Source organism: Alternaria postmessia, assembly GCF_024291825.1.
Source record: "Alternaria postmessia strain BMP 2775 chromosome Unknown scaffold_7, whole genome shotgun sequence".
Taxonomy (NCBI): Eukaryota; Fungi; Ascomycota; class Dothideomycetes; order Pleosporales; family Pleosporaceae; genus Alternaria; species Alternaria postmessia.
In genome coordinates this window covers 357,894-381,584 of record NW_026260080.1, presented here as the reverse complement: position 1 = coordinate 381,584, position 23,691 = coordinate 357,894, and the positions used below count along the sequence as shown (strand labels likewise).

Here is a 23,691-nt window from a genome sequence, read left to right as displayed (position 1 = left end):
CCAGGAAGAATAAATGACATGTTGGATGTTGTAGTCGATGATCTAGGAGTGTGTGAAACGTGTTGTTGCTGGAGGTACGCGAAGAGCTGCTTTTCGAAAGTTCGGCCGGAGTTCGGGAAGCGGCTGGCGGAGCGGAAAGAACGGATCGCAAAGTAGATGTGCGGAGCCGGGATGCAGACAGGCAAGCTCGTTCTCGTTAAACCAGCAAGTCCCAATGGCGTTGGATACATGGATGCTTGCTCGGAGCAGATGCTGACATTTGGGAAGCTCACCATCCGAGGTAGTGATGTCATTGGCTCCATAGCGTTACCCACTAGATCCTCTTGGGACTAGAGCTTGGACCCTGAGTTCTCAGAGCCACAAACGTAACGTCGCGTCTCTAGATACCATGTTGGACGCGTGAACTTTCCCTTCTGGCATTGGAATTGCTCATCATGCTATGAACGCGCCTTGAACTCTTCATCAACTAATCCAGAGGTACATAGGTCACAATGGCGCTTCGAACGGTTCTTCTCACGGTTGCGAACCTGCTCATCCCCGTCGCGATACTGGTCTTCGCGACTGGCTTCTTCCCATACAAACCTTTCATGCCCGGATTAGCCGAGTATGAAGAGCTTTCATCGTCTGACAAGATGGGTGAGGGTTGGCGGAAGCCACCAGAGGCACCTTTTGACAAGCTGGTCTTCATGGTTGTCGATGCGCTGAGAAGCGACTTTGTGTATGGAGAGGAAAGCGGCATGACTTTCGTGCAGAGGTACGTCCTTTTCCTCGAACGTCGCGCACAATATCATGACTGACAAATGGCTAGCCTCATTCGAGATGGCACTGCGCTTCCATTCACGGCCCACGCTACCTCTCCCACCATCACCATGCCCCGCGTCAAAGCCATAACCACAGGCTCCATACCCTCCTTCGTAGACGTAATTCTAAACTTCGCCGAATCGGATACCACGTCCACACTCGCTACGCAAGACACATGGCTTGCGCAAATCAAGGCAAAGGACTATGGTAACGAGAAAGGCAAGCTGGTCATGTACGGCGACGACACCTGGCTGAAGCTCTTTCCGAACATGTTTGAGCGCGCCGATGGGACAAGCAGCTTCTTCGTTTCGGTCAGTCATAAGCGTCCCACTGCTGTATATAGGAGCAATAAAATGTTGATTTTCAAATTCGCAGGATTTCACAGAGGTTGACAACAACGTGACGAGACATATTCCTAACGAGTTATTGAATAGTGATTGGAATGCCATGGTTATGCATTACCTGGGGTTGGATCACATTGGGCATAAGGCTGGTCCTAAGAGGTGCATAAATCCTGGCAAATAAACTCGACTCGATGCAGGGTACTGATGTGTGTCTAGTCCGAATATGGTTCCTAAACAGATCGAGATGGATGGCATCGTTCGCGACATCTACTCTGCCATCGAGAACGAAGACCACCTGTCCAACACTCTGTTTGTTCTCTGCGGCGATCACGGCATGAACGATGGCGGTAACCACGGTGGCTCATCGCCAGGCGAAACCTCTCCAGCACTCGTCTTCATGAGCCCGAAGCTCACCAAGGTCACTGAATCTGCTGATAAGCGGAGTCCAATCAAACCCAAGAATGAAGGAGAATTCGAGTATTACCGGTTGGTTGAACAGAGCGATATTGCTCCAACGCTGGCAGGGTTGCTCGGATTTCCAGTTCCACAGAATAACCTGGGCGTCTTTCTGAAAGAATTCTTGGGCTTTTGGGACAAGCCGTCGGACCGCATGCAACTTCTCTACCGCAATGCTAAGCAGATGAAGAAAATTGTCGAAGCCAAGTATACTAGTCTACGATTCGACGAACAGCCACTGACGAAAGACGATTTGGGGTTTACGTGCTTCGAGTCTGGAGAAAGCCGCTCGCATCTGCCAGACGGTCAGTTGCTGGCATGTCTCTGGCAAGCAGCTGTTGGTGCGACTAGTAACGGTGCTGAATTCCAAGATCGGGTTTACGAGTTCATGCACGAAACCCAGGAAATGATGTCTAGCACAGCTTCGAACTACAACGTCGCTCGCCTCTTATTGGGAACCGGTTCAGCCTTCCTCATCTGCGCCTTGAGCTATTTCACGCTTCCTGCTTTCCGACCTGCCACACCGGCTGGCCTTTACTATGGCTTCGCTCTCGTTTTGTATGCGATACTCATGTTCGCATCCTCATACGTTGAAGAAGAACATAACTTCTGGTACTGGGCCACATCTGGTTGGTTCCTATGTCTCTTTTTTAACAACATGCGAAAGGAGTGGTACAACAACTGGATTTTCCACCCTGCCATCATGGCACTAGCTATACATAGGATCATCAGACGATGGAACCAGACCGGGCAGAAGTACGCCGGCGCAGATGACATTGTCAACAGTGGCATCTTCCACGGAAACGCCTCGGTCTTCCTCTGGATTCTGATCAGCGCTACGTACATGGACATCACAATCCGGTTAGCCAGGCACGTTGCGCGTTCTATTGCGACATTCGATACAGAGCAGAAACATCGCAGTGTAGAGATTGAGTCCACGGATCAAAACCGCATGTTTGGAACGATTGCTGTACTGCCACTTTGCGGAACGGCATTGATATTCAAACTTGCCTTCACCGTCAAAGACGCGCCAGAGCTGACCTATGGTCTCAGCGCAGGCTTGGTAGAGAAGGTCGAGACGTTGGAGCTTGTTGGTCTTGCTCGCATGGTGTTTGGAGGGCTGCTTCTGAGTGGGACCTGGGTCGCTTTCGCCGAGTGGACAAGGTCGCAGCGGAGAAAGAAACGCGGGAAACAGGGCAACGGTCGTATGTTGACAGCCTCGTGCGTGGATTTCAGGAGATTGCTAACATTTTTGCAGAACTCGCTGTCGCTTTCTTCGACCTAATGACGCTTTTCCTCCTCACGCAAACAAAGGCACAGAACATACCTCTCTACTTTCTCTTCCGACTACAATACTTCTTCCTCAGTAGGTCATCACATTCCATACCTAGATCACACAGTCTCGTCACTTTTGAATTCTCGAAACTAATCCACACTTCACAGCCCTCCTCGACCTCACTCCCACAGCTGTAACCACAACAACGCTTCTCTTGACCCAAACTTCCTTCTTTGCTCTCGGAAACAGCAACTCAATCTCCTCTATCGACCTCTCAAACTCTTACAACGGCATCTCCGGCTACAACGTCCTAGCCGTCGGCCTTCTAGTCTTCCTGTCAAACTGGGCTGGACCCGTATACTGGTCTCTAGCTGGAATCCTCCTCCTAGGCTCTCATGGCCGTACTGAGCGCTACATTGATACTAGCGAACTTCATGTTGCGGACTGGGTAGCTAGGGAACGAGAGTGGTTGAACGAGCTTGCAAGGAAAGAAGAGAAGGGTAGAGAGATAAGGAAGGAGAAGAAGGAGTGGGTGGGACATGTTGCCTTGTTGACGTTCTGGACTGGAGCTATGCTGGGTGCTGTCATGCTGGCTTGTACTGTTTTGAGACAACATCTTTTCATTTGGACCGTATTTAGTCCGAAATTTCTGTTTGCGATGGCTTGGGGTTTGGCATGGCATGGCGGGATCACGTTAGGGGTTGGAGGGTTGGTTTGGTGGTTGGGTAGTTGGTAGAATGGCTGATGATATAATGGTAATCGGCCCAGAAACGTACTGCTACATCTGTGTGGGTAGGTCTTCTCGCCATCCCCGCAATCCGCTTATTCATTGTCGTCTTCCCACTCATCTTCATCATTCCTCGCATCATTCCCCTCACTCTGGTCCCCTCTTCGATTCATGCTCTCTTCCCTTTCCTGATCGTTTGCTTCTGCCTCCTCGTTCCTTAAATTCACTCTTCGCCTAAACGCTACTCTGCGTGCTACTCTAGCCCTAGCTCTTGGTCTCAACACCTGTATGACCGCTTCAGACCGATGTACACTACCCTATATTATACCGTCCTCGAATAGTTCACGAACGTCGTACGTCATAATGTTGAAAGGAAGCTTCTCTTTGCAGTATTCGCATCTTGCGCAAGACACGCTGGAAGTTGAAGGTGCGTGGGCGTATAATGGATCTGTTGATCTGAAATAGTGTTAGATAGTTGTATGACCCCAGAAGATACACGTACGCTCGCGATGGCCCAGCAGCACCGATCCTTATGCTCCCAGTGTCACGTCTCAGTGTTTCCAGCTCGGTAGTGGCTGGATTTTCCGGCGTAGTTGTCTCAATCCCTCTCTCATTCAGTCGACCGCAGTACTCGCATCTCCACCTATCTTGCACCTTGCTGGCTTCTCTAGCGGTCATCTTCTGATGAGTCGGCTCTTTCTTCATGTACGCGTCCTCGCGCCATGTATCTGCTACTGGGTTGCGAAAGACGCCCTTCCCCCGTTTCTGCGTCGGTGAGTCCGGGTTATGGTAGTCTGGTAAAGAGGACTGTGGATGTGAAGATACGAAGTCAGTGTATGTCTCAGATGCATTTCGCATGGGTTCAAATTACCTTGGGGGAGCGGTTCCGGTCGTGATCGGGCGCATGTTCAATTTGATTGGGCAGAGTAGAACTATGCGGTGGAGGTGGGGGAGTGGGTTGGCGTGGTTGGGCAGAAGCGAGTTCGGTGGGTGACATAGCTGCGATGCCTGATGATAGGGATGAGGTGCGTCTGCGTGCGTTCGCGCTGTTAAAATGTGTTAGTTGAAATATCAAAACATAGATGTGTGAGGTCGCAGTAGTCTCACGAAGTCTGACAGTGAGGATCAGATACGTACGCAGTCTCCTCTACTTCTTCCAAGCTCCTTCGCGGAAATTGCTGCTCATCTTGCTGAACTGAACTAGCATTCACGTTGTCCGCTTCGCTAAAGTGAGGAATGTCAGTGTTTGCGAAGCCTAAAGCTCAGCGCGAGACCTGTCTTACCTTTGTCTATCCTCATCTACTTCTGGCGAGTCGTTAGGTGAGTCAACCCAGTCGTCAGAGTTGGTATCGCTCATGATGTAGCCTTAGTCGAGATAGATCATAGTCCTGTGTAGCAATATCTGGTTCCGGTAGCGAGTGTATATGAAGAGACAACAGGCTGTCACGCGTGAAGAAATCATGCCTGGGGGTGGAGCGCTACTGCTATCGTTCGTTGTTCGAACCCGGGAAAGTGCATCACGGCATTACTAGATTATATCCAAAGGGCCTCACTGCATTGTTTATTGCAATACTTGCTGTATTTCATAAGAGTATATACTTAGAGTACACTCTCCTGCACGGGTACGGTTGCCATTCACCTTAACCTGTGGTATCGCGAAAGCCCATTACTGACGACGAGTCACTCATGGCTTCCATAACACACGCTATACCCATACTCCTAGCCGCCTTCTCGTTACGTGTACGCCAACATCAAGACCGGGACTAAGTTCCAGAAGGAGTGAAGGACCATGATTAGGCAATCAACCTGCATTTTCGCCGCCGCCGTCGCGAGCCCTTCTAACGACATCCAGAAACCCTCCAACGATGATGCCAGCGAAAGGTAGGATTGCGGGTAGAGCTGGCACTGGTGGCTGTTGGAGGGCGGGTGCAGGAGCAGCCACAGGAGTATGAGTAGGATCATCGAGGCGAGCGGCTGCTTGGGCGATCAAGTTGTTAATCTGCGCATCGGTCAAATTGTCCTGAGCCCAGTTGCCAGGTTCGGCAGCAACGTAAACCCGCGCGTGAGGACAGTCGTCGCGGTGCCGAATGTTGTTGGTGTATCCGGCGAGACACACCCAGCAGAAGTCATGGTGGCATTTTCCACCTAAACTGTCTGTTAGCATCGAACTTGGCGGCTTGCATATAGGCCTTTTTGACACTTACAAGTCACATGATCGCATCCTCCGTTCTTCTGGATGTTCACACCGCAGTTAGGGCATGGTTTGGCTCCCATTTTCCTGACAGCATTCACACACAGCTCTTCTTCTGCCTTCTTCGCCTGATCACAGCTGCCTTTTCCATGCGACTTCCACGGCCTATTACACTTCAGACAGATCTCGTAGTCGCAGTAGGGACATGCGACCAGCTGCTTGCCATGCTTGTTGTTCTCGCAGTCTTGAGTTGAGAAGTGCAATCCGCAGGCTGTGGAAAGGCAGGACACATACGACTCTCCCATGGATAGAGCGTGCTTTGTAACGGCTTTGTCATAGCTATAGTGGGTCAGCATATAGATCAGTCGCATCATGGGAAATGACTTACTCTTCGAACGCAGCTTTACTGACAATGGCCTGGAGAGCCGTATAGTCTAGCAGATGACCACATTCGTGGAAGGGGCAGCTCAGCTCAGCCTCCTCAAGCTGGCGTTCAGCGACTTTTGTCTTGAGCATCTTTGCAACGCACAAGTTACAGATAGACTGAAGATGCTCACAAGCATCACGAGGAGCTTTGAATGAACGAGTAGTGGTCTTTTGTGTCGCGCAGATCGAGCACTCTTGCTTTGACGGCCGCTCCTTCTTCTGCGGTATCGGACCCTTCTTGCGCGCCTTCGGTCCTGTTTTCGGTTTGACGACCGCGCCAGCCTTGATACGAGCGGCGCGTTTGGGAGCAACTATGAGAGAGGCATCCGGAGATCCAGATGAGGCGTGTATGTTATTCACGCGAAGAGCATGCTTACTCCCACGCTTTTGAGTTGATGCGACAGGCTGAGACGGCACTTGAGTGCCAGCTTCGAGCTCTGCTTCCGAAGTGTCGGCATAGTTGATGCGGCGCTCTGGCCTGGATCGTAGTCGGGTTGAAGGGGCCATTTTTGTTGTTCTAGCAGTTAGTCGTGGTGAGTATGCAATGAGTAGAATTGTGTGTACGATCAGAAGGTCTTATGAGGATGAGCCAAAGACACGGACCTTTACCCCGCCTGAATGATTATGAAGCCTCTCGCACGTTCCTGTGGTAGTGAATGAACGTAACTATCGGTGAGTATGCGATGCGCAGAAGTGCACTCATACAACCAAAAGTCAATGCTCAGTATCGAACTAAAGAGGCAACGGTAGGAATTGAGACGAACAGATATCAAATGAAACGATCATGGCACTTCCGTGCAAGATTGCTGCTCTATCCAATTGCCTGAGCATGATATGCAGCCCATCTTATCAACGGGCAAGAGTGTCCCCCAATTCTTACTGCAGGCGGAAGGATCTGGTGTACTCTTTTAAAACCAGTCTCTGGGCGAAAGACAGTAGTGCCCTCTGACGAGCTTTTATACAAACAAACGTGTTGAAAGACTGGGTGACGTGCATCACCACTGAGCGCTTGAAGCTGGATAAGAGCCGTCGCTCGTTGTCAAGGCTGGCATATGCGTCTTGCGAAATCGCTTTAGTGTTTACGTGTAAGATCGGTCTGACGCTGCATACAGGATTGCAAGTGGTGAAAGGAGGTCGGGTTGGCAGTTGACGTAATGCGCTCGGCACATGCCGTGCTTGCGGGAACAGCGCGTCGCGTGTCGCGTGTCGAGCGATTCTGCCTGTACCACCGCGTCCGCGCCTGCTGCAGCTCCATCCAGCGTTTCGATTTAACGAAACAGCCTAGTGCATGCATCTTCCTTATCGCAATGCGACCAGCGTCTCAATCACAACGATCGCTCGGATCCCGAACCTGTATACCGCAGTCCGAAGTCCCACTTCCGAACCGCTCGAACGCGTCGATACTTAACACCGGGCTCTATGGATACACTTGCGCGACACATTTGATGACCTGAACAGCCAAGAGAACAACTACCGAAGTCTTGTCTATTAATATCCACAGGATATGTGTACTCCGAAAGATTGTCAATGTGCCATCGCGTCGGCATAGCCATGTCCGTACATCTTCACGCAGAGAATTGTAGTGCAGGACTATCATGCATCCCTCTACTGAGAGCAATGCCGTACTTACAGGAACAAGAGGTACACCTCAGTCAACCCAGGCTGAGAACTATAGTGCACTCAAAGCTGTATGGCAAAGCGAGTGGATAGAGGTGTGCGACTGCCCAGACTATGGTGTTTAAGCACTCACCTGTTCATTTATGACCTTGCGCAAAGGCCACCTGCATCCAGTCCAACACACACTGAATTCATTGATCTTGCAGAAGCGACGTAAATTCCGATACCAATATGCATTCAACTATTTGTTTCGTTCTGTCAAATCAAGAATTGGTTGAAGCACAGAGTCGAGAAGTGAAGATCTGATGGTGATCGTAAAGCCGTCTAGAGACTACGCCTTAGCACCCTGATACAAGAAATTGAAATAAAAGAGTACCGAATAAAACGCCCGAACCCAAACCATCCAGACTCCTAACTCATACATAGCCAATACTTATCACGATACCCCTTATCTCGTTCTTGTGATGCCCGTAACCAAAAACTCCTTGATTCTCATCTCCAAGTTATACGGCCCATTTATGTCTTTGAACGAAGGGTGTTTCAGAACCCGACCTTGAAGGTACATATCGCGTGCGCGCCCTTGAATCGATGCTGTGTGGTCCTGCAAGAGACTTCGCAATACCTTTTCGGTAGAAGCTGCCCTTGAGAAAACTAAGCCACGTAGTAGAGCTTCATAGAGCTCAACACACGCTTCCTGCACACAGGGCAATTCTGCACCTCCCGTGCGCACGTCAAGCAAGCTACCACGTGACCGCAATCGTAGAAAGCCGCTTCTGCCTCCCCATCCCAGCAGATTCTACACAGTCGCTCAGATTCTTGGGCGTTCTTCCAGTGCGTAACACCCTCACCGAATTTCTTGTCGTTCTGCCATCCGCCGACATATGTGTTGCCGTTTGCGGCTTCGACATAGGTACCAGTACCGTGTTGCTGGTTGTCGACCCAGTCACCGTCATATGTGTCGCCGTTTTGGAAAGTGTACAGGCCATGGCCGTAGCGTTTGCCCAGGCGGAAGGAGCCATCGTAAGTGGCGCCAGAGTGGTATATCCTAGTACCGTGACCGTGCGCAAAACCATTGACAATCTCGCCCTTGTAGTATTCGCTAGAGAAGTAGTTGTAGGTGAAGTGGCCTTGCAGCTTGTGAGGGAAATTGCGTGCGAAAGCGCGGAATTGGAGGTAGCTCTGGGGGTCTGCAAATGCCGCGCGGGCTGCAAGTGCGTTACGCTTCTCAGCCGAGAGTGGTAACGAAACGACGATGATACACGCGTTGTGTAAATCCACTTGCGCAAAGGTGCGGCGATGCTTTAGAGACCGTGTGTTAGTCAACTCATCTTCTTCGCACATCTCCATCTTCTTCTTGTCTTCCAGGCCAAGCAATACCACAAGTGTCTCATCTACCCTAGCAGACTTGAGTGCGATGTGCGATCCTCGTGCCTCTAGGGCTTGCTTTTCAGGGTTCCAGAATTTAAGGAAGAAGTAGATCTCGTCGGGAGGTGGTTCAGGTGTGGGGCTCCGCATTGGCGGGGGTGGTTGCAGGTGCTGTACAGGGGTCTCAACTGGTGGAGGTGGAGGTGGCGGCATGTCTTCTTGTGTACCACCCATCTCGGTATCACCAGGGCCGGCGCCTGGAATTATGACATCAACAGCCGGTGGGTCAACGGCGGGAGTTGATTCCACTTCTAACATAGCAGTATCATTGCTTTCCGTGTTGTTTGTAGGTGGCGGCGGTGGTGGAGTATTAACTTCTGACCCGCGAGGCGATGCTTGCTCCAATAGTGCAGCAGTAGGCTCGTCGGAACCGCTCATAAACGTATCCTCCAATGGTGTAGGTATCTGCGGTGGTGAGGCACTAGAAGATGGCTCGACAGCACTCTCAACCACTTGGATCGCATCCATCTCAGCATCAGCTCCCGGTAGAGACGAAGAAGAAGTGCTTTGGTGGAAGGCCTCCGGACCCTTCTCTTCTTCTTTTGGAAGCTCAGGAAGCTTTTCAAAGTCGGTGATATGCACCCAGATCCTCCGGCAGGCAGATGGCGGCACCTCCAGAGTCCACCCATTGGTTTCTGTGTATCTATTGTAGCTGCCAGCAGAGAACTCAATAATTCCAGTGCTGAGAAAGTTCGGTCGATCGAACGCTCCACGTGTAGGATCAAGGAACCAAAATTTTATTTGTCGCGGATCCTTGACATCGGTCAAAACACCCATCAACTTTTCACGAATGTCTTTGCACCCGTCATTGCTTGATAGCGACAATGTATGAACGTGCTTTGAGTTTTCAGCTTCCCAACGCGCATCAAAAGCGTCGAAGACACCCGGACCTTCATGTTCTAGGTATGCTCGAGAATCGATGACACGGAAGTCAAGCAACTTTGGCGGCTCTGCGACTACTTCTTTTCCCTTTTCTTGATCGACCACAGAGTTTGGCTCGCCGATCGGTGGTGGCGGCATCGGAGGAAGGGAAGTTGAACTCTTCTTGGATTCTACCTCCAACTTGAGCCATTCTGGGACGTTCCACCGCTCTGACTCAGTGTCTGAAATGAATGCTGAGCGAGCTACATCGTCTCGGATATACATGGCAATGTATGCCACGGGGTCATTGCCAATGATCTGAGTGCTGCTAGGTTTGCCTTCATGCGCGTCCACTGCTTCGTGTTTGGAAAGGCACTTGACATGATTCTCATCCTTGCTGTCAGAATAGCTGTACCAGCGTGAATTTGGTCCTTCGGGTCGGAGTATCGGTTGGTATACGTAAGACTGAAGTGTTTGCTTGTGGACCACGAACCCGTATAGTGTGTACGGAGTATCGGCAACTACTATTTGATCATCCAAGGTCACCTTGTTCAGAACCTTGATGTGCGAGCGTGTCTTCACACTGTCGAATTTGTGCCGATCCAGCTCAATCGTCAACAATTCTGGCAGATGCTGCCCCGAAATGGTGAGATCAGGTGACTGATTAACAGCATCTTGCATGCTGTCCACACCTTCTACAGGTACACGGTAACTTGGTCTACCGGTTGAATAGTCGCGTTTCGGTCCACAGATAGCATCCAGTCGTGCAGCGTAAGGTGTACCCTGGAGCTCTTCCTCAAGCTTGAGACGCAAGACTTCCCATGTCTCCATCACATCCAACTTGTCGAGACCCTCGTGTATACGATACCACTCTAATGCATCGATGATATCATCGAGAGCGACAGGGCCAGCCCCAGGCTCAACCTGAGTTCGTAGCATGTATAAGACTTGCTGCAAAGCACTGGTGAGTGGCTTAGGCCGAGTGAATGGCTCATCGTTGGGATCTGGAACGTTGATGCTGTACAAGAGATTCCGGAAGGGCTTGAAAAGCATCCATGAGGAGACTGCAGAGATCATGTTGCCGCCAGGCGCACTAGCGTTTTCTCCGAGCATGAGGCCTTGTAGTCCTGTCATCGCGAAGCTGTCCCACGGGTTCTCCCTGATCGGATGCTCCCACAAACAGTCGGTTTGGTCTTCCACAACCCGAATGTAGGCAGTGAAGGCAAGTTTGTCGTCACGAAGGAGTGCCATGCGCTGGCCGGGTATGCGACGAGAGATGTCGTAGTGCGGTCCATGGAAACGCGTCCAACCCCAGTCAGGAGAGCCTTTGCAGAAACGATGCAAAGCATTCCGCGAGTAGTTCACCCGAGGTTCTGTTGGATTGTACAGAACAACCGATATCTGCGCGGCAACACTGTTTCGCTTAGGCATCTTCTTCGACCCAAGAAGCGGAAGGGGTGTATGCTGAGTGACTACTGGTATTTCAACGTCTTCTGATGCTGATTTGGCGCTGTCACGTCGGTCTTGCGCAAGCTTCACGACCTGAGCAGATGCCTCGGTCACGCTGTCTGTTGGTGCATGTTCGGCGGTCACCATAATCTCATCTGCCTTCTTCTCTCCCCTTGGTTCAACTGTTTCGTCGCTAGACACGTCTTTGGTGAACTCATTATCCTTGTTGTCCTTTGTGTCCTGGACACTTAGACATTCGAGATAGACGCTGAGATAATCCGAATCATTCCCCTTAGGATAGAACTTGATTTGCCATTGATGGCCTCCGATAGTGACGATTTCAGACTTCATGACCACTTCATGGTTCTGCTTGTCCTGCGTGCCATTGTATGCATCGATCGCCCAGTGAATACGCCCTGCTTCGCTAGCAGTGTACTCTGGGTATTCCAGAGGCTTGAACGCTTCGCCCTCCCAGTATTCGTGATCCAGAGCACTGTGTTCTCCCCGCTCCTCGATCTCCTTCAATTCTCCCTCGTCAGGCGACGATAAGTCTTCTGGTAACGGATGCCATGGTGGGAGACCATCTTCGTCGTCAGAAGATCCTGAGTCGGAGCGCGGGGGATCGACTGGCGGAGGAGGAGGCGGGGGTTGTGTGCTTGGATCGACAGGTGGAGGTAGCGCGTCGGGGTCAACGGGTGGAGGGGGGTCTGTGGGAATGATTGTCTCTGTCTAGGCAGCGTCAGTAATGAACAATCAAGTTGAAGCGCTCTCATGATGGTAGAGTCTGACTCACGGTATCGTCTGGCACAGGCGCAGGTGATGCCGGTGTAGTGATAGTAGCCTCTTGCGCCTCAGATGAGCCATTTGGCAGTAACGACTCCGCCTCGACATCCGGTGTGACGTCCATGGCGTCCTCGTCTATAGCCGATATCTCAACAGCGATGGTGTTTGTGGAAGCATCGCGACGGGCGGGCTCATCTCCATCTTGCATTTCTGCATCGCCCCGATCATGATTCTGGCCTGTAGACGGCATCGTGTCAGCAGAGGTTGAGGTATTCATGTCTAGTTCAGCAGCCGGTGGTGGTTGCGGAGGTTGAGGAGAAGCTGGCGTGTGCGCGTGAAGTACGTGGTTTGGCGAATGTGGTGGGCTGGAGAGCTGCTGGCTAAAGTGTAGCGGTTGCTCTACGCTGACGCTCATGTTTGCTCTGTAGGTGTAGGCGCATGTGAAAGTGGAGAGAAAGAGCGTTTGGGCAGTTTGAGGTGAAGGTATGGCTGGGTAAAAGTGCAGATGGACGGATTGGTGAGAGAAGTTATGCACGAGGCTGCACGTCGGTGGTGTGTTGCTTTTGATCGGTAAGTGTACCAAGCTAGTAGCGTTATCGCGTCGATGAAGTGTATGGATAGTTACGAATAGAAACAGCAAGCGATGGGTGCTTCTAGGGGTATGGCTAGATATTAGAAAGTTGGTTTGGACAAGGGAAGATTGGATCTGGGCGTGGCTGGAGCTTAAAGAAGGCTGCAGCCTACCAGCATGCGGCACGATGGCCAACAGAGGGACAGAGTGAGGCGGTAAAGCTACCTGGGAATCGGCTGGCCCACGCGCTGCGCTATCCCGAACCGATGGAGCTTGAGCATCAACGCCTTCAACCTGGAGGCTCTGCGCCCTTCACAGCCTCTCAGAATACCCAAGTTGCTGGTTGACTCATAGCACAAGGCTGCGCAGGCATGGCGCCATCGTCATCAGCATCATCAACACGAAGCTCAGCTCCCCTTATCGATTAACGCTCCACAGTGACCGGCTAGGCAGTCACGCTAGAGCTTTGAGACTAGTGGGGAAGGTGGGCCCGACCGCGCCTTCCCTGCGTCAGCTCTCCGCGCCAACAACGTTGCTCCATACAGCAGTCATGGCTCCCATACCAGCCCACTTATTTCGGTCAACAGCAGTGTCTCCGTCACCATTATACGAGCTGTTGGTGTGCTACAAGTTGCATTTTGTCATTGCCCTTGCGACCGCTGAACCCGTGCGAACGTAGCCGCAACGATGAGCGGGAACACTACCGTCGCCTCTGCGTATACTTTGACGCTATCTCCATCTAGCTTGATCTTCCCCCAACTGACAGCCTCGTCTGGCCGCGCTCCCGCATCACTCCCGTCAAATTCTTGCGCCGTGTTGATGTACACCGCACTATCAGCTCCATTGCGCATCAAGTTCGCGTTGGCGATGTGATGCTTCACTAGTCCTCCACCTAGGACAATCATGCCGGTCCTCTTCGCGCGTACTGCGATCGTGTTTATCTTCCTGATGTCCTCTACGATGTCGACGCGTAGCTGTTCTGGCGACGACTTGAATGTGTGAAAGTACAACATGTCGCCCAGGCTTCCGTCTGTCAGCGCCGGGCAAAACACTGGAATATCGTTCTTCCATGCCCAGTAGTAGACGGATCGCTCGTCGTCGATCTCCTTGCCCAGACGGTGGATGATTTTGCTTGGTGTCCAGTGCAATGGCTCGTCTGTCTTCTTACTTGCCTCCTGCTCCTCCAGCATCTTGTCCAGGATAGGCACTACCCAGTCCTCGAACGCGCAGTAGTTGCTGTTAGGGACGACAAGATTACCGATGCGGTTCATGCCCTTCGCTCGCAGCCCGGCGCCGGGAGTAGAGAAAGCGCCGAGGTAGGTTGGCGCAAGACATTTGATGAAGTCTTCTTCAACACCGCCTGCAGTTGTCACGATGGCAGAGACGTGTTTGTGCTGGACCAGGTACCGTAGTGTCTCGCGCAGACCCGAAGATATGAGGTTCGACGTGTATCCAAGGAATATCGTCGTGGGCTCATTTGTCTCAGTGTCCTTCCATGCGCGCTGTTTCTCATTAGCAGGAACCCCAGGCTTCTCGATACGGTGGTGTCGCGTCGCCAAATCAGGCTAAATGTTTCGTCTTTCGGGACAGTGCACGGACGGGAACTTCCCGGCATACGCAAGTGCTGTCTCCGCACTTGACGCTGACACGCCGCAGCACGCGCATTCGGATATTCCGGGCAGAAGCAACTTACCATGTCGTTGATGATTCGCACAGCCTCTCCCACCGAAGTTGCCTGGAAGCCCATGTTGGCATAACCGCCCACCAGCTCCTCGACTGTGATGCTGCGCGACGTATACTGGTTGAAGTCGATGCCCTGCACCTCTTGCGCACCCTCAGGCACGGGCTCGGATGGCTTCAAGACTGCATCAGTGGCGCCGGTAGGGGCCGAAGAGCTGCTAGCCATGGTGATAGGCGTTTTTGTGGTGAACGGTCGATGGAGCAGCACTGCCTGGATAATTTGACGTGTGTTCGGACTGCTCGGCGCACTCTCGACGTTTGCAGCTTTCGTAATGTGCTATTTGTGAGTCGGTGCGGCGGCAGATTTTGACAAAAGGAAGCCCCCACACCCGTGGACTGGGACTAACGCATGGCAGTCTAATCCCTGCCACTGTGTGGCTAGTTCTCGGGTCGATCCTGCTAAGGAGGGTGCCAGCCCTTCTGTCATCAACGTCTGGAAGTGCCACAGTGTCGCGTCGTCACACGGTGCTACAGGCGGCATTTCAGTCGTGCGTCGTGTCCTTCAGCTGCCATGCATCGGTGTCTTGCTGGTGCTGGTGAAGGGCGCGGGTGGGATCGTCATCAAATCCCCTAGTGGAGCCAGGGCTGGAATCTGAAGCAAAACCAGCGGCTGCCACCCCTGCAGATAATCGAGAATGTTCAAATCTGGGTCCAATCAGAGACGGGCTGTCATGCTTGAATGGATTCCCCTCGCTAGGCCGTTGCAGGCCAGCCGGGGCGTCCATTTTGACTTGCAGGCATCCGTCATGGCTGCCCAGGTGCAGGTCAGTGCTTCGTTCTCGTGTCTGGTCTCCTCGACGTTCCCTTTCTCCTACCTTGCGACAACGACACCCGACACAACACCATGCTGCCACTGATCACCGGCGCGCTGCCTGGCTAAAGAGTCGCTCTACTCTTCATTTCCAGCACCAACAAGGTGCAGTCTCACGTGCCCGGGCCTCCCTCACAAAGAGACCCAGCGCCACGTCAACGGGCTGCAGAACATCTTCAACACGGCACGGGACTGCTTTTGTTGACTACCACGCGCTTCTTAACACTCACGGCCATCTTTGGACGACTTTTCCTGACCTCCAGCACCAGTTTGACGCGTTTGCAGCACGAAAAGGGCGTTTTGGGCGTAAAGGCGACGATAGCAGATCGAATCTCAGCTCCCGGCGCCGAGAAGCTGCACCTGTTCCACCGCGGATCGGGGGTTTGGCGCTTTCCCTAATTTCCTGGTCTCGAAGCACGGGCCTTGCCGCTAGCGCCTCGTCTACCACGGCTTGCAAACACGAACTTCGATTGACGTCCTGTGGCCAACGTCAGTCTAGGACACCGCGATTCGCTCGACCAATTGTACTGTACCGTTTGAGATCGACATAAGACACTATACCCGGCCACTTTCTCTTCTCTTTGCGACAGCTTCCCTTACGACGTTACTGCACGCGATTCAGACCTGCTATCACGACGGAGATTCGTCATCTGCTCTGACATACGACCTTTACCCGTGCCCATGCCGCAGTTGCAAGTTCCTTTTACAGTAAGAAATCATCGACATGTCTGCCTCACGGTACCCGGAGAACGGCAGATATGCCCGCGACAGGTCTCCGCCCTATCGGGACCGAGACCGAAGGCCATCCAACTTTGGCGGCGGATACCCCCCAAGGGGTAACGAGACCTTCAGGCCAAATGCAGAGCCAGGTGGCTTTCAAAGAGAGATCCCCAAAGGTCCAAAATCACTTGCTGACCCGCCACGTGGCCCGCCGGTGGGTCCGCCATCAAGCGCGTCTGCAGCGCCACGCGATGAAAGAGGTCGCGGATTCGCTGGACGTGGTGAAGCCACGCCCCTGCGAACTGCACCTCCATTGAGTAGCGGTCCTGGATTTCCGCATAACTCTCAAAACTCCTGGAGGGCAGACCGCGACCGAGATCGCGACTTTGATCGGCGTGAGAGACGGCCGACTCCACCAAGGCGGTCACCTATCCGGGACTCAAGAGATTCTCGCGACCAGAGGGATTTTGGACCGCGAGATCTAGATGTCAACCGCGCCCGACGAAATTCACGAGACGGCCCCCCCTCTGCGGGCTCAACCTACTCTGATCCCCCACCTCTTGGTACAGCGTCATCTTACCGTGGTAGTGGAATTGGACGTGGACGCGGTGGTTTCGCTGGACGCGGCCGAAACTTTCACAACGACGACCGCGATAGACATCACGACTCACGTGATCGCATTCCAGAACGAACATATCGACCGCGTAGTCGGACGCCCCCAAGGCGCCTAGAGAGAGACGTTCGCGAAGATCGTGATTTCGACAGGAGAGACCGCGATGACAGAAGGTTTCCCAGAGAATACGACTCCTACATTGGCCCAGCAGGTGCTGCGAAGCCTGGACTGCGGGCATTAGACACACATCGAGGTCCAGGTCCCTCTGATCTGCGACATCTGCCCGGTACACCCACAGGTCCAACACCGCACTCTGCTCATCACGCATCTCCGTCTGATAGACTAGGACCACAAGGTGATTCTTACTCGAGACGATCTTCCCTCGCCATTGATCCTCTCTCTGCCAAGGATCCTCGCCGCGAGCCAGGCAAAGACGAGGCTCTCCTAGCCAGCCGCGCAGAAGCGTCCAGAGAAAGGTATGCTCCGCGTGCTTCGTCGCCTCCTGCTTCCATTCCAGCCTTTGGCGGATCCAATGTTTGGAGGGCGCCTATTTCGGACAGTAAATCAAGTGCTGCCCCAGTAGCGCCATCGAAACCTGCTCAACCTGCCCCTGCTCCTACTAATTCCTCTACTGCTCCACTCACTCCCGCTACTCCCGTCACCCCAGTGAAGGCCACCGTAGTCCCTACTGCACCAAAAGCGGCTATACCCCCAGGCCTTTCAACTTTACCGCCTACTGGACCAAAAGCCGATCGGGCGCCGGATCGTCCCTTGCTTACAGACGCTCCGAAACAAGAGAACAGAATGGCGCATCCAGCTCCAGCACGTATGGAACCACCTTCCATTCCACCTCACACTGTTCCATCTCAGCCCACTGATGCATCAGCTTCAGACAATGTGGCTGCCAAGATTCCAATGTCGCCACAAATGCCTGCACCACCTAAAGCTCCATCCGTTATGCCAACGGCTCCTTCAACGGCTCCTAATGCGCCATCAGGTCCGGCGAAATCCCCTCCTCAGGGTCCTGCTCCACGACCGCGTGCGCCACCCACAGCCCCTCAAGCAGCTCTACGTGTCAACGTATCACCTTCGTTCTCTAGAGCGACTTTACCACAATACGCCCCTCGAGATGCATCTCCTGGTGCAAACCCCTCAGGTTTTGGTCCACGTGGCAGTAGTGGGGGAGGTTCTGCGATGAACACATCACCGCAAAGTTTACCAGCGAATATTCCTACAGGACCAAAGGCTGACCGAACACCGATGGCTCCTAGGCCGCTTCCATCTTACCCACAATCTGACCGACCTGGCTTCCCCCCAGCTAGAGGTCCATTGAATGGAGGACCCAAGAGTATGCAATGGGTACGACCTGGTTTCAATTCCAATCGACCTTCGGTCCCCACTAAGCGCGAGTTTCCGGTGGAAGATCGGGAACGACCATTCGGCACTGCTCCCAAAGCCCCCCGACTTGAGAACAGTATCTCGGCAACGCAGACTCAACGAAACTCACAAGCCAAATCAGTGTCACCGTCGTTCTCGCGCATCTCAACTGAACCCGAGCGGCCACGAGAACGTGCAGTGTCTGCGGAGCGTCCTGCGGCACCCTCACCCAAACCTACTCCGATCGAGACCAGGCGATACTCTGACGTAGTTATGGCAGAAGCGTCACCTCGCATGGCCAAACCACCTATGTCGGCTGCGTCATCCGCTCCGGAGGCTTTGCAAGACTCTGATGATGATCTTGATCTTGACGAGGAAGACTTCGCTGAATCTGAGGCGAAATACAACCGAGAACGAGCGCGCCTGGAAGCCAAACGGGTTGATTTGAGTGCTCCACACCTCCGAGCTACGACACCCTTGCAAGAGATCGTTTTGCTTTCATGCTTGAACGTCGACCATCTCCCACAAACGCAGCCCGATGTGGAGCTTACCGAGGAAATAAGCACACCATTGCTTCAGGAACAGGATCAGGAATTAGGACAGGAACAGGAGCAGGAATATTCACGTCCCTCACCTGCGCAAGAACTCCCTGTAAAGCCAGTTCCCGTCCAGCCACTTCCAGAGAGCGTTACGGCAGATTTACCGACTCCCAAAGCTGAAGAGTCAGAGGACGTCGAGATGGAAGACAAAGAGGAGACCGAAGAAAGGTCGGCTGCGCCCGCGACAATGGCGCTTCGTTTGCGGCGTGAAACTTCTGCCGAGCAGGAGACTCTACCCGACCTCAGCTCGTTGCCGTATCTAGGATCAGGTCCTCCAACGCCTTTATCCGACATTGGACAAGACCGGCCGAGTCTCTCTGACGATGTCATGAATGCCATTCGAAGCAAGTTGCGCAAAAGCATCGAGCCTGAACTAAACACCGATCAGATACTCGAAAGATACGCAGCTGCATACAGAGAGTGGCGAGTTGCAATCCGTCCTTTGGACGAAGAGCGCGATCAAGATGATCCGGACAGGCAGCCATCAGCTGAGCCCACACTGAAAGCCGTCACCCCCGATGTGCAGAACGCTGCGATGACTGGAATCCTGGACGGATCGCTGGCACCTACAGGCCGGAGAAGTCATGCAAGTCGGTGGGCTACTGAGCTTGATTTAGAAGCTGTTATCAAAGAGTCTTTGAAGACTGCAGAGGAAGAGAAGTTAGGGAAGAACAAGGAACCAAGGAAAGCCATGGCTGATCCGGAAAAGGAGGCTGATCTACCTTTGGAACTTACCGAGGCCGAGGCTCAGCGGAGAAGGTTTATTGACACCAATTTCCAGCGCGAACCCGGCCAAGGCATCTTCGTGTTCCATTACGAGCCACCAGAGGACGACTTCACTCCTGACGAACACCGCGTCATGGTGCAGAACTACAAGGATCAGTACGCTAAGAAATGGGGTAAGCTGGCTGAAGTCTTATACAAAGAAGTCGGGACCGAACGTACATACAAAGACTGTATCAATCACTACTATGCTACCAAATGGGGCAGAGAATACAAAGGCAAACTTCGGAAACCGCGGGCTTCCAGGAAACGTGGTGGAGCGGTCGGTCGTGGCCGTGGAGCTATTGCCAACATGGACCGACCCGAAGGACCGGGAGAGGATGGTTTGCCCTTGCCTGTTACTGATACTGGACGACCTAGGCGCTCAGCAGCACCCAAGTTTGGCGCAATGGAGACTGAGTTCGACCCGATCACAGGAATTCCCATTCCAGGCCGTGCACGCAGGCCGACTGATGCCGACGACACACAAGAGAAGGCCATGCGGCGCGGAAAGGCTGCGAAAGACAAGCTCGGCCGGAAGGCAAAGAATATGCCACTTGCCGCGGCTCCCGTGGGTTCACCTGTCAAGGTTGATCGTAAGGACAAGAACCTGGGAGTCAAGATGGAGGATGATCTCAGCAAACGGCCGATGGGCGATATGCCCATACCTATGCCCCTCATCCCTATGGAGGACCAGTTGATGCTGCCTGGTGATTTGCAGCAGCTATCTGGCTTGCCAGGCAGCCTCATGGACCGACCGAAGACACAGCCTGGCGCGAGACCCGGTCCGTCTAGCTATTGGTCCGTCTCCGAGTTGCAAGACTTTGACAAGAATGTTGCACACTTTGGCACTGACTGGATAGCAATCGCAAACCACATGGGCACAAAAACGCATACCATGATCAAGAACCAATATCTGCGTCTCGTTGAGAGTGGCAAGCTAGACTTGGAGCAGGTAGCAAAAGAGGCAGATGCCCGAAGAGAACGAGGTGATGATCTAGGACCACCGCCAACGCCAACTCCAGCACCCAAGAGACGATATGAGAGTACGCAGGCGGGACCAATCCGTCCCATCGCACCCACGCCTGAACATGGTTCTCCACCTCCGAACCCGCTTGCGCTTCCCAAAGCATCTCCTCCGCATTCGACTCCCTCTTCGAGGTTTTCCACCATTGCTCAAGCACCTATGCAAAGCAAGCCGATGGTGCCTCCACCCGGATATCCTGCCCTACCAGAGACTAGCCTTGCGTCTGTACCCTCAATACCACCACAGCAGTCGCCGCCCGCTCCACCTCAACGTGCGCAACCACAACAACATCATCACCAGCACTCCATGTCGCAGCATAAGCCGCAGCCACAAGGGCCACGAGCTGGATACTTCTCAGAAGAGCCTTCAAGGTTTGAGGCACGACCACCCTCGCAACCATCGAATAACCAACAACCACATAGACCACTGCAGCAGCAGCAGCAGCAACAGCAGCAGCATGCCCCACCCCAGCCTCGTGCGCAGGAGCAACATCATTCGCCTCTCTATCGTGGGCTTCACTATCAAGAACGAGACAGTGTGGGTAGGTCCGAAGTTCAGCAGGAGCAGGAGCAGGAGCATCAACGCCGGATACATGAACACAGGCGTCAGATATCACAGGAGATGTCACAACATAGACCTTTTGCTCCTGGTGCGGCACCGCCAATTATGCCGCCAGTACGTTCAAACTCTGGGATGAGGTCGCCAGAACGTCGTTCGTTGCCATTCTCACATTCCCGGCACCCATCACAAGCGCAATCACTCAATCAAGCTGCAGCGGACGTATACTCTCCGAGCCATGGCACTAGTCATGGTGCGCAACAACTGCCGCCCAGGTCGAGTATTCTTACACCGCCTGTCAAGGAGGAGCCTAGAAATCCTCCTCCGGTCAGCCTTCCTCCAGCGCAACCCCAAGCAATGCTGCATACACAGTTGCAACATTCTCAGCGTGGTCCACCACCTATGCAGAATACGCCCCCACCTGTAGCATCAAAGCCAGCTGCAGAGCCACGCAAGTCTAACCTGATGTCGTTGCTCAATGACACCGACCCTGAGGAGCCTAGGCGTAAGAAACCTAGCGAACAAGGCCCACCGTCGCATACCTCTACCCCGTTGCAATCAGCCCCAATCGCACCTCCTCCGACAACGCAAAGCTACTCATCTTCGTCAAGACGTTCGATTTACGAGGATCCCATGGCTGCTCAACCTCCGTATACTCGTCCATCTTCATATGCTCAGCAAACCTCGCTTCCCAATGCAGCACCGAACAGGCCAATCGACTTAACCGATGATAAACCACCAGTGAGTAGGCCGAGTCTGCGTGACAGTTGGCAAACCCAACAGCCGTTCCACCGAGGGCTATCCCAGACCCCACAGCTCACGCCACTTTCGTCAACGCCGTCGGGCCTGCCTCAGCCACCGAGTGTCAACGAGAGGATCTTTAGCAACCACCGTGCCGTCTTCTCTCAGCATAATACTCCGCGCCAGAATCCGACACCGCCGCCTCTTGCCGGTTTCAACAATTCTCCGAACCCACATTCGCGCACGTCAAGCATAAGTGGACCGCCCGGGCCGTTGCCTCGACACGGCATCCCAAGCACCACTGCGGCGCAGCATGCCCAAGCAATGAGTGCATCAGCGCAGATTTTGCAGCCAAATCCATATGCCCAGGTCGATCCACCAGGAAGTGGTGTACCGCCATCCGGACCTATGGGCATGCGGCCCAGCCCACATCTGTCGACAAGTCACATGGCACAGCAAAGAGACGCACCTAGTCGCAATGACCACTCCCAAGCTTCCAACGCCAATCTGTCGTACTCAAACCCGCAGACGCCTAACGAGCATCCAGCGCATCCTTTCCAAGGGCTGAGCAGACTGACTGAGCCCTATCGCCCTCGCGATCCTCGTGACACACACGATTTTGATCCTCGTCACTCAGACCGCGACACCAGTCGAGAACTATCTCAAAGGACTGAATATCTACGTGAACAACTTTCCAATCCTGCGTTGCGTGCGAACGGTCCTCCAATGCATGAAGATATACGATTTCAGCCTCAAGATCGAGGGTATCTCTCTCAACGCTCCCAGACCCCACTGTCTAGGTCGGAGCATGGTCAACCTCCACCTTTGCAACATCCTCCGCACTCGTCACTTGGCGTAGCAAATCAGGCGCTCTATGGTCAACGTCCTCCCGAAGAACCGCATCGTTTCATGCGCGATCCTCGCGATCGCAGCATGACAGATCGTATCCGCGAAGAGCAAGCTCAAGCTCAACACCAGGCAGCGATGAATCGAGATGAACACATGCGAAGAGAAGCTGAGCGAGACGTGAGGGAACGGGAAATGCGCGAAAGCCATGCACGAGATGCGCATTACAGGGAAAGTATCATGCGAGGAAGAGCTGAGATGAGGGGTCCGCCGCCACCACAAGCCCCCAGCTCAGGACCAGGGTCAATACACGATTCACGGCCCCCTGCAGGACCCATGGACTGGGTGAGCGGAGTGCGACATCCGCAGGGACATCCACAGGATCGTGGTCCATGGCAGCAGCGATAGGAAATCTGCTAGATACGGGAGTTTCTGATATTACATGCTCTGCGCATATAATTTCCTTTGTGTGTTGATAGATATATTAGCGTCTCGGTGTCATGTTTCTAGACGCCTTGCTTTCTCATGTTTGAAGAAGAAGCCGATGACGATACCGTGTGGTAGTCATGCTTTGGCGTTGGGTGGTGTTTGTCCTGCGCTGCCTTTCGTCATATCAGAGCGAATGATTGGAGCGCAGAAAGAGAAGGTTTTTCGAACCTTTCTTGTAGAAACTTGTAGTGTATTATACGTAAAGTAGCTGTCAGGCTAATTGAGAAATGTTTGGATGAACATCTTCATTGGTTGACTTGGATCTTGCTTTGTGCGTGTATCTGATGTTCTAACAAGTCATAGTCAATGTTATCGCTAAATGCGACAACTATAAGAAACATGAGATTTCTGCTCTCCAGCGCTGATGGTTGCAGTGCAAAATTGGTGGAACCGTCCTTGAGAAGTTGATCACTCTTTCTTAACGTCAATAGCCCTAAGAATCACTGGCCATACGTCTTCGCTCATCGAGACCACCTAGAGC

General features: G+C 53.1%; 4 protein-coding genes across 4 annotated transcripts; 1 reads left to right on the top strand and 3 right to left on the bottom strand.

Moving 5' to 3' along the window:
* Window positions 1-491: 491 nt before the first annotated feature.
* J4E82_001890 (uncharacterized protein) lies at window positions 492-3,613 on the top strand (the record flags this gene model as incomplete). Its single annotated transcript, XM_051728197.1, has 6 exons — window positions 492-754; window positions 809-1,112; window positions 1,177-1,304; window positions 1,362-2,806; window positions 2,860-2,967; window positions 3,045-3,613. 6 exons carry the CDS (start codon window positions 492-494, stop codon window positions 3,611-3,613), a joined length of 2,817 nt encoding a protein of 938 aa, XP_051592079.1.
* Window positions 3,614-5,405: 1,792 nt separating this feature from the next.
* On the bottom strand, window positions 5,406-6,728 carry J4E82_001889 (uncharacterized protein; the record flags this gene model as incomplete). Its single annotated transcript, XM_051728196.1, has 3 exons — window positions 5,406-5,749; window positions 5,809-6,134; window positions 6,184-6,728. 3 exons carry the CDS (start codon window positions 6,726-6,728, stop codon window positions 5,406-5,408), a joined length of 1,215 nt encoding a protein of 404 aa, XP_051592078.1.
* A 1,761-nt stretch (window positions 6,729-8,489) lies between these two features.
* J4E82_001888 (uncharacterized protein) lies at window positions 8,490-12,771 on the bottom strand (the record flags this gene model as incomplete). Its single annotated transcript, XM_051728195.1, has 2 exons — window positions 8,490-12,302; window positions 12,367-12,771. 2 exons carry the CDS (start codon window positions 12,769-12,771, stop codon window positions 8,490-8,492), a joined length of 4,218 nt encoding a protein of 1,405 aa, XP_051592077.1.
* A 797-nt stretch (window positions 12,772-13,568) lies between these two features.
* On the bottom strand, window positions 13,569-14,833 carry DYS1 (Deoxyhypusine synthase; the record flags this gene model as incomplete). Its single annotated transcript, XM_051728194.1, has 2 exons — window positions 13,569-14,429; window positions 14,621-14,833. 2 exons carry the CDS (start codon window positions 14,831-14,833, stop codon window positions 13,569-13,571), a joined length of 1,074 nt encoding a protein of 357 aa, XP_051592076.1.
* Between the last annotated feature and the right edge of the window lie 8,858 nt (window positions 14,834-23,691).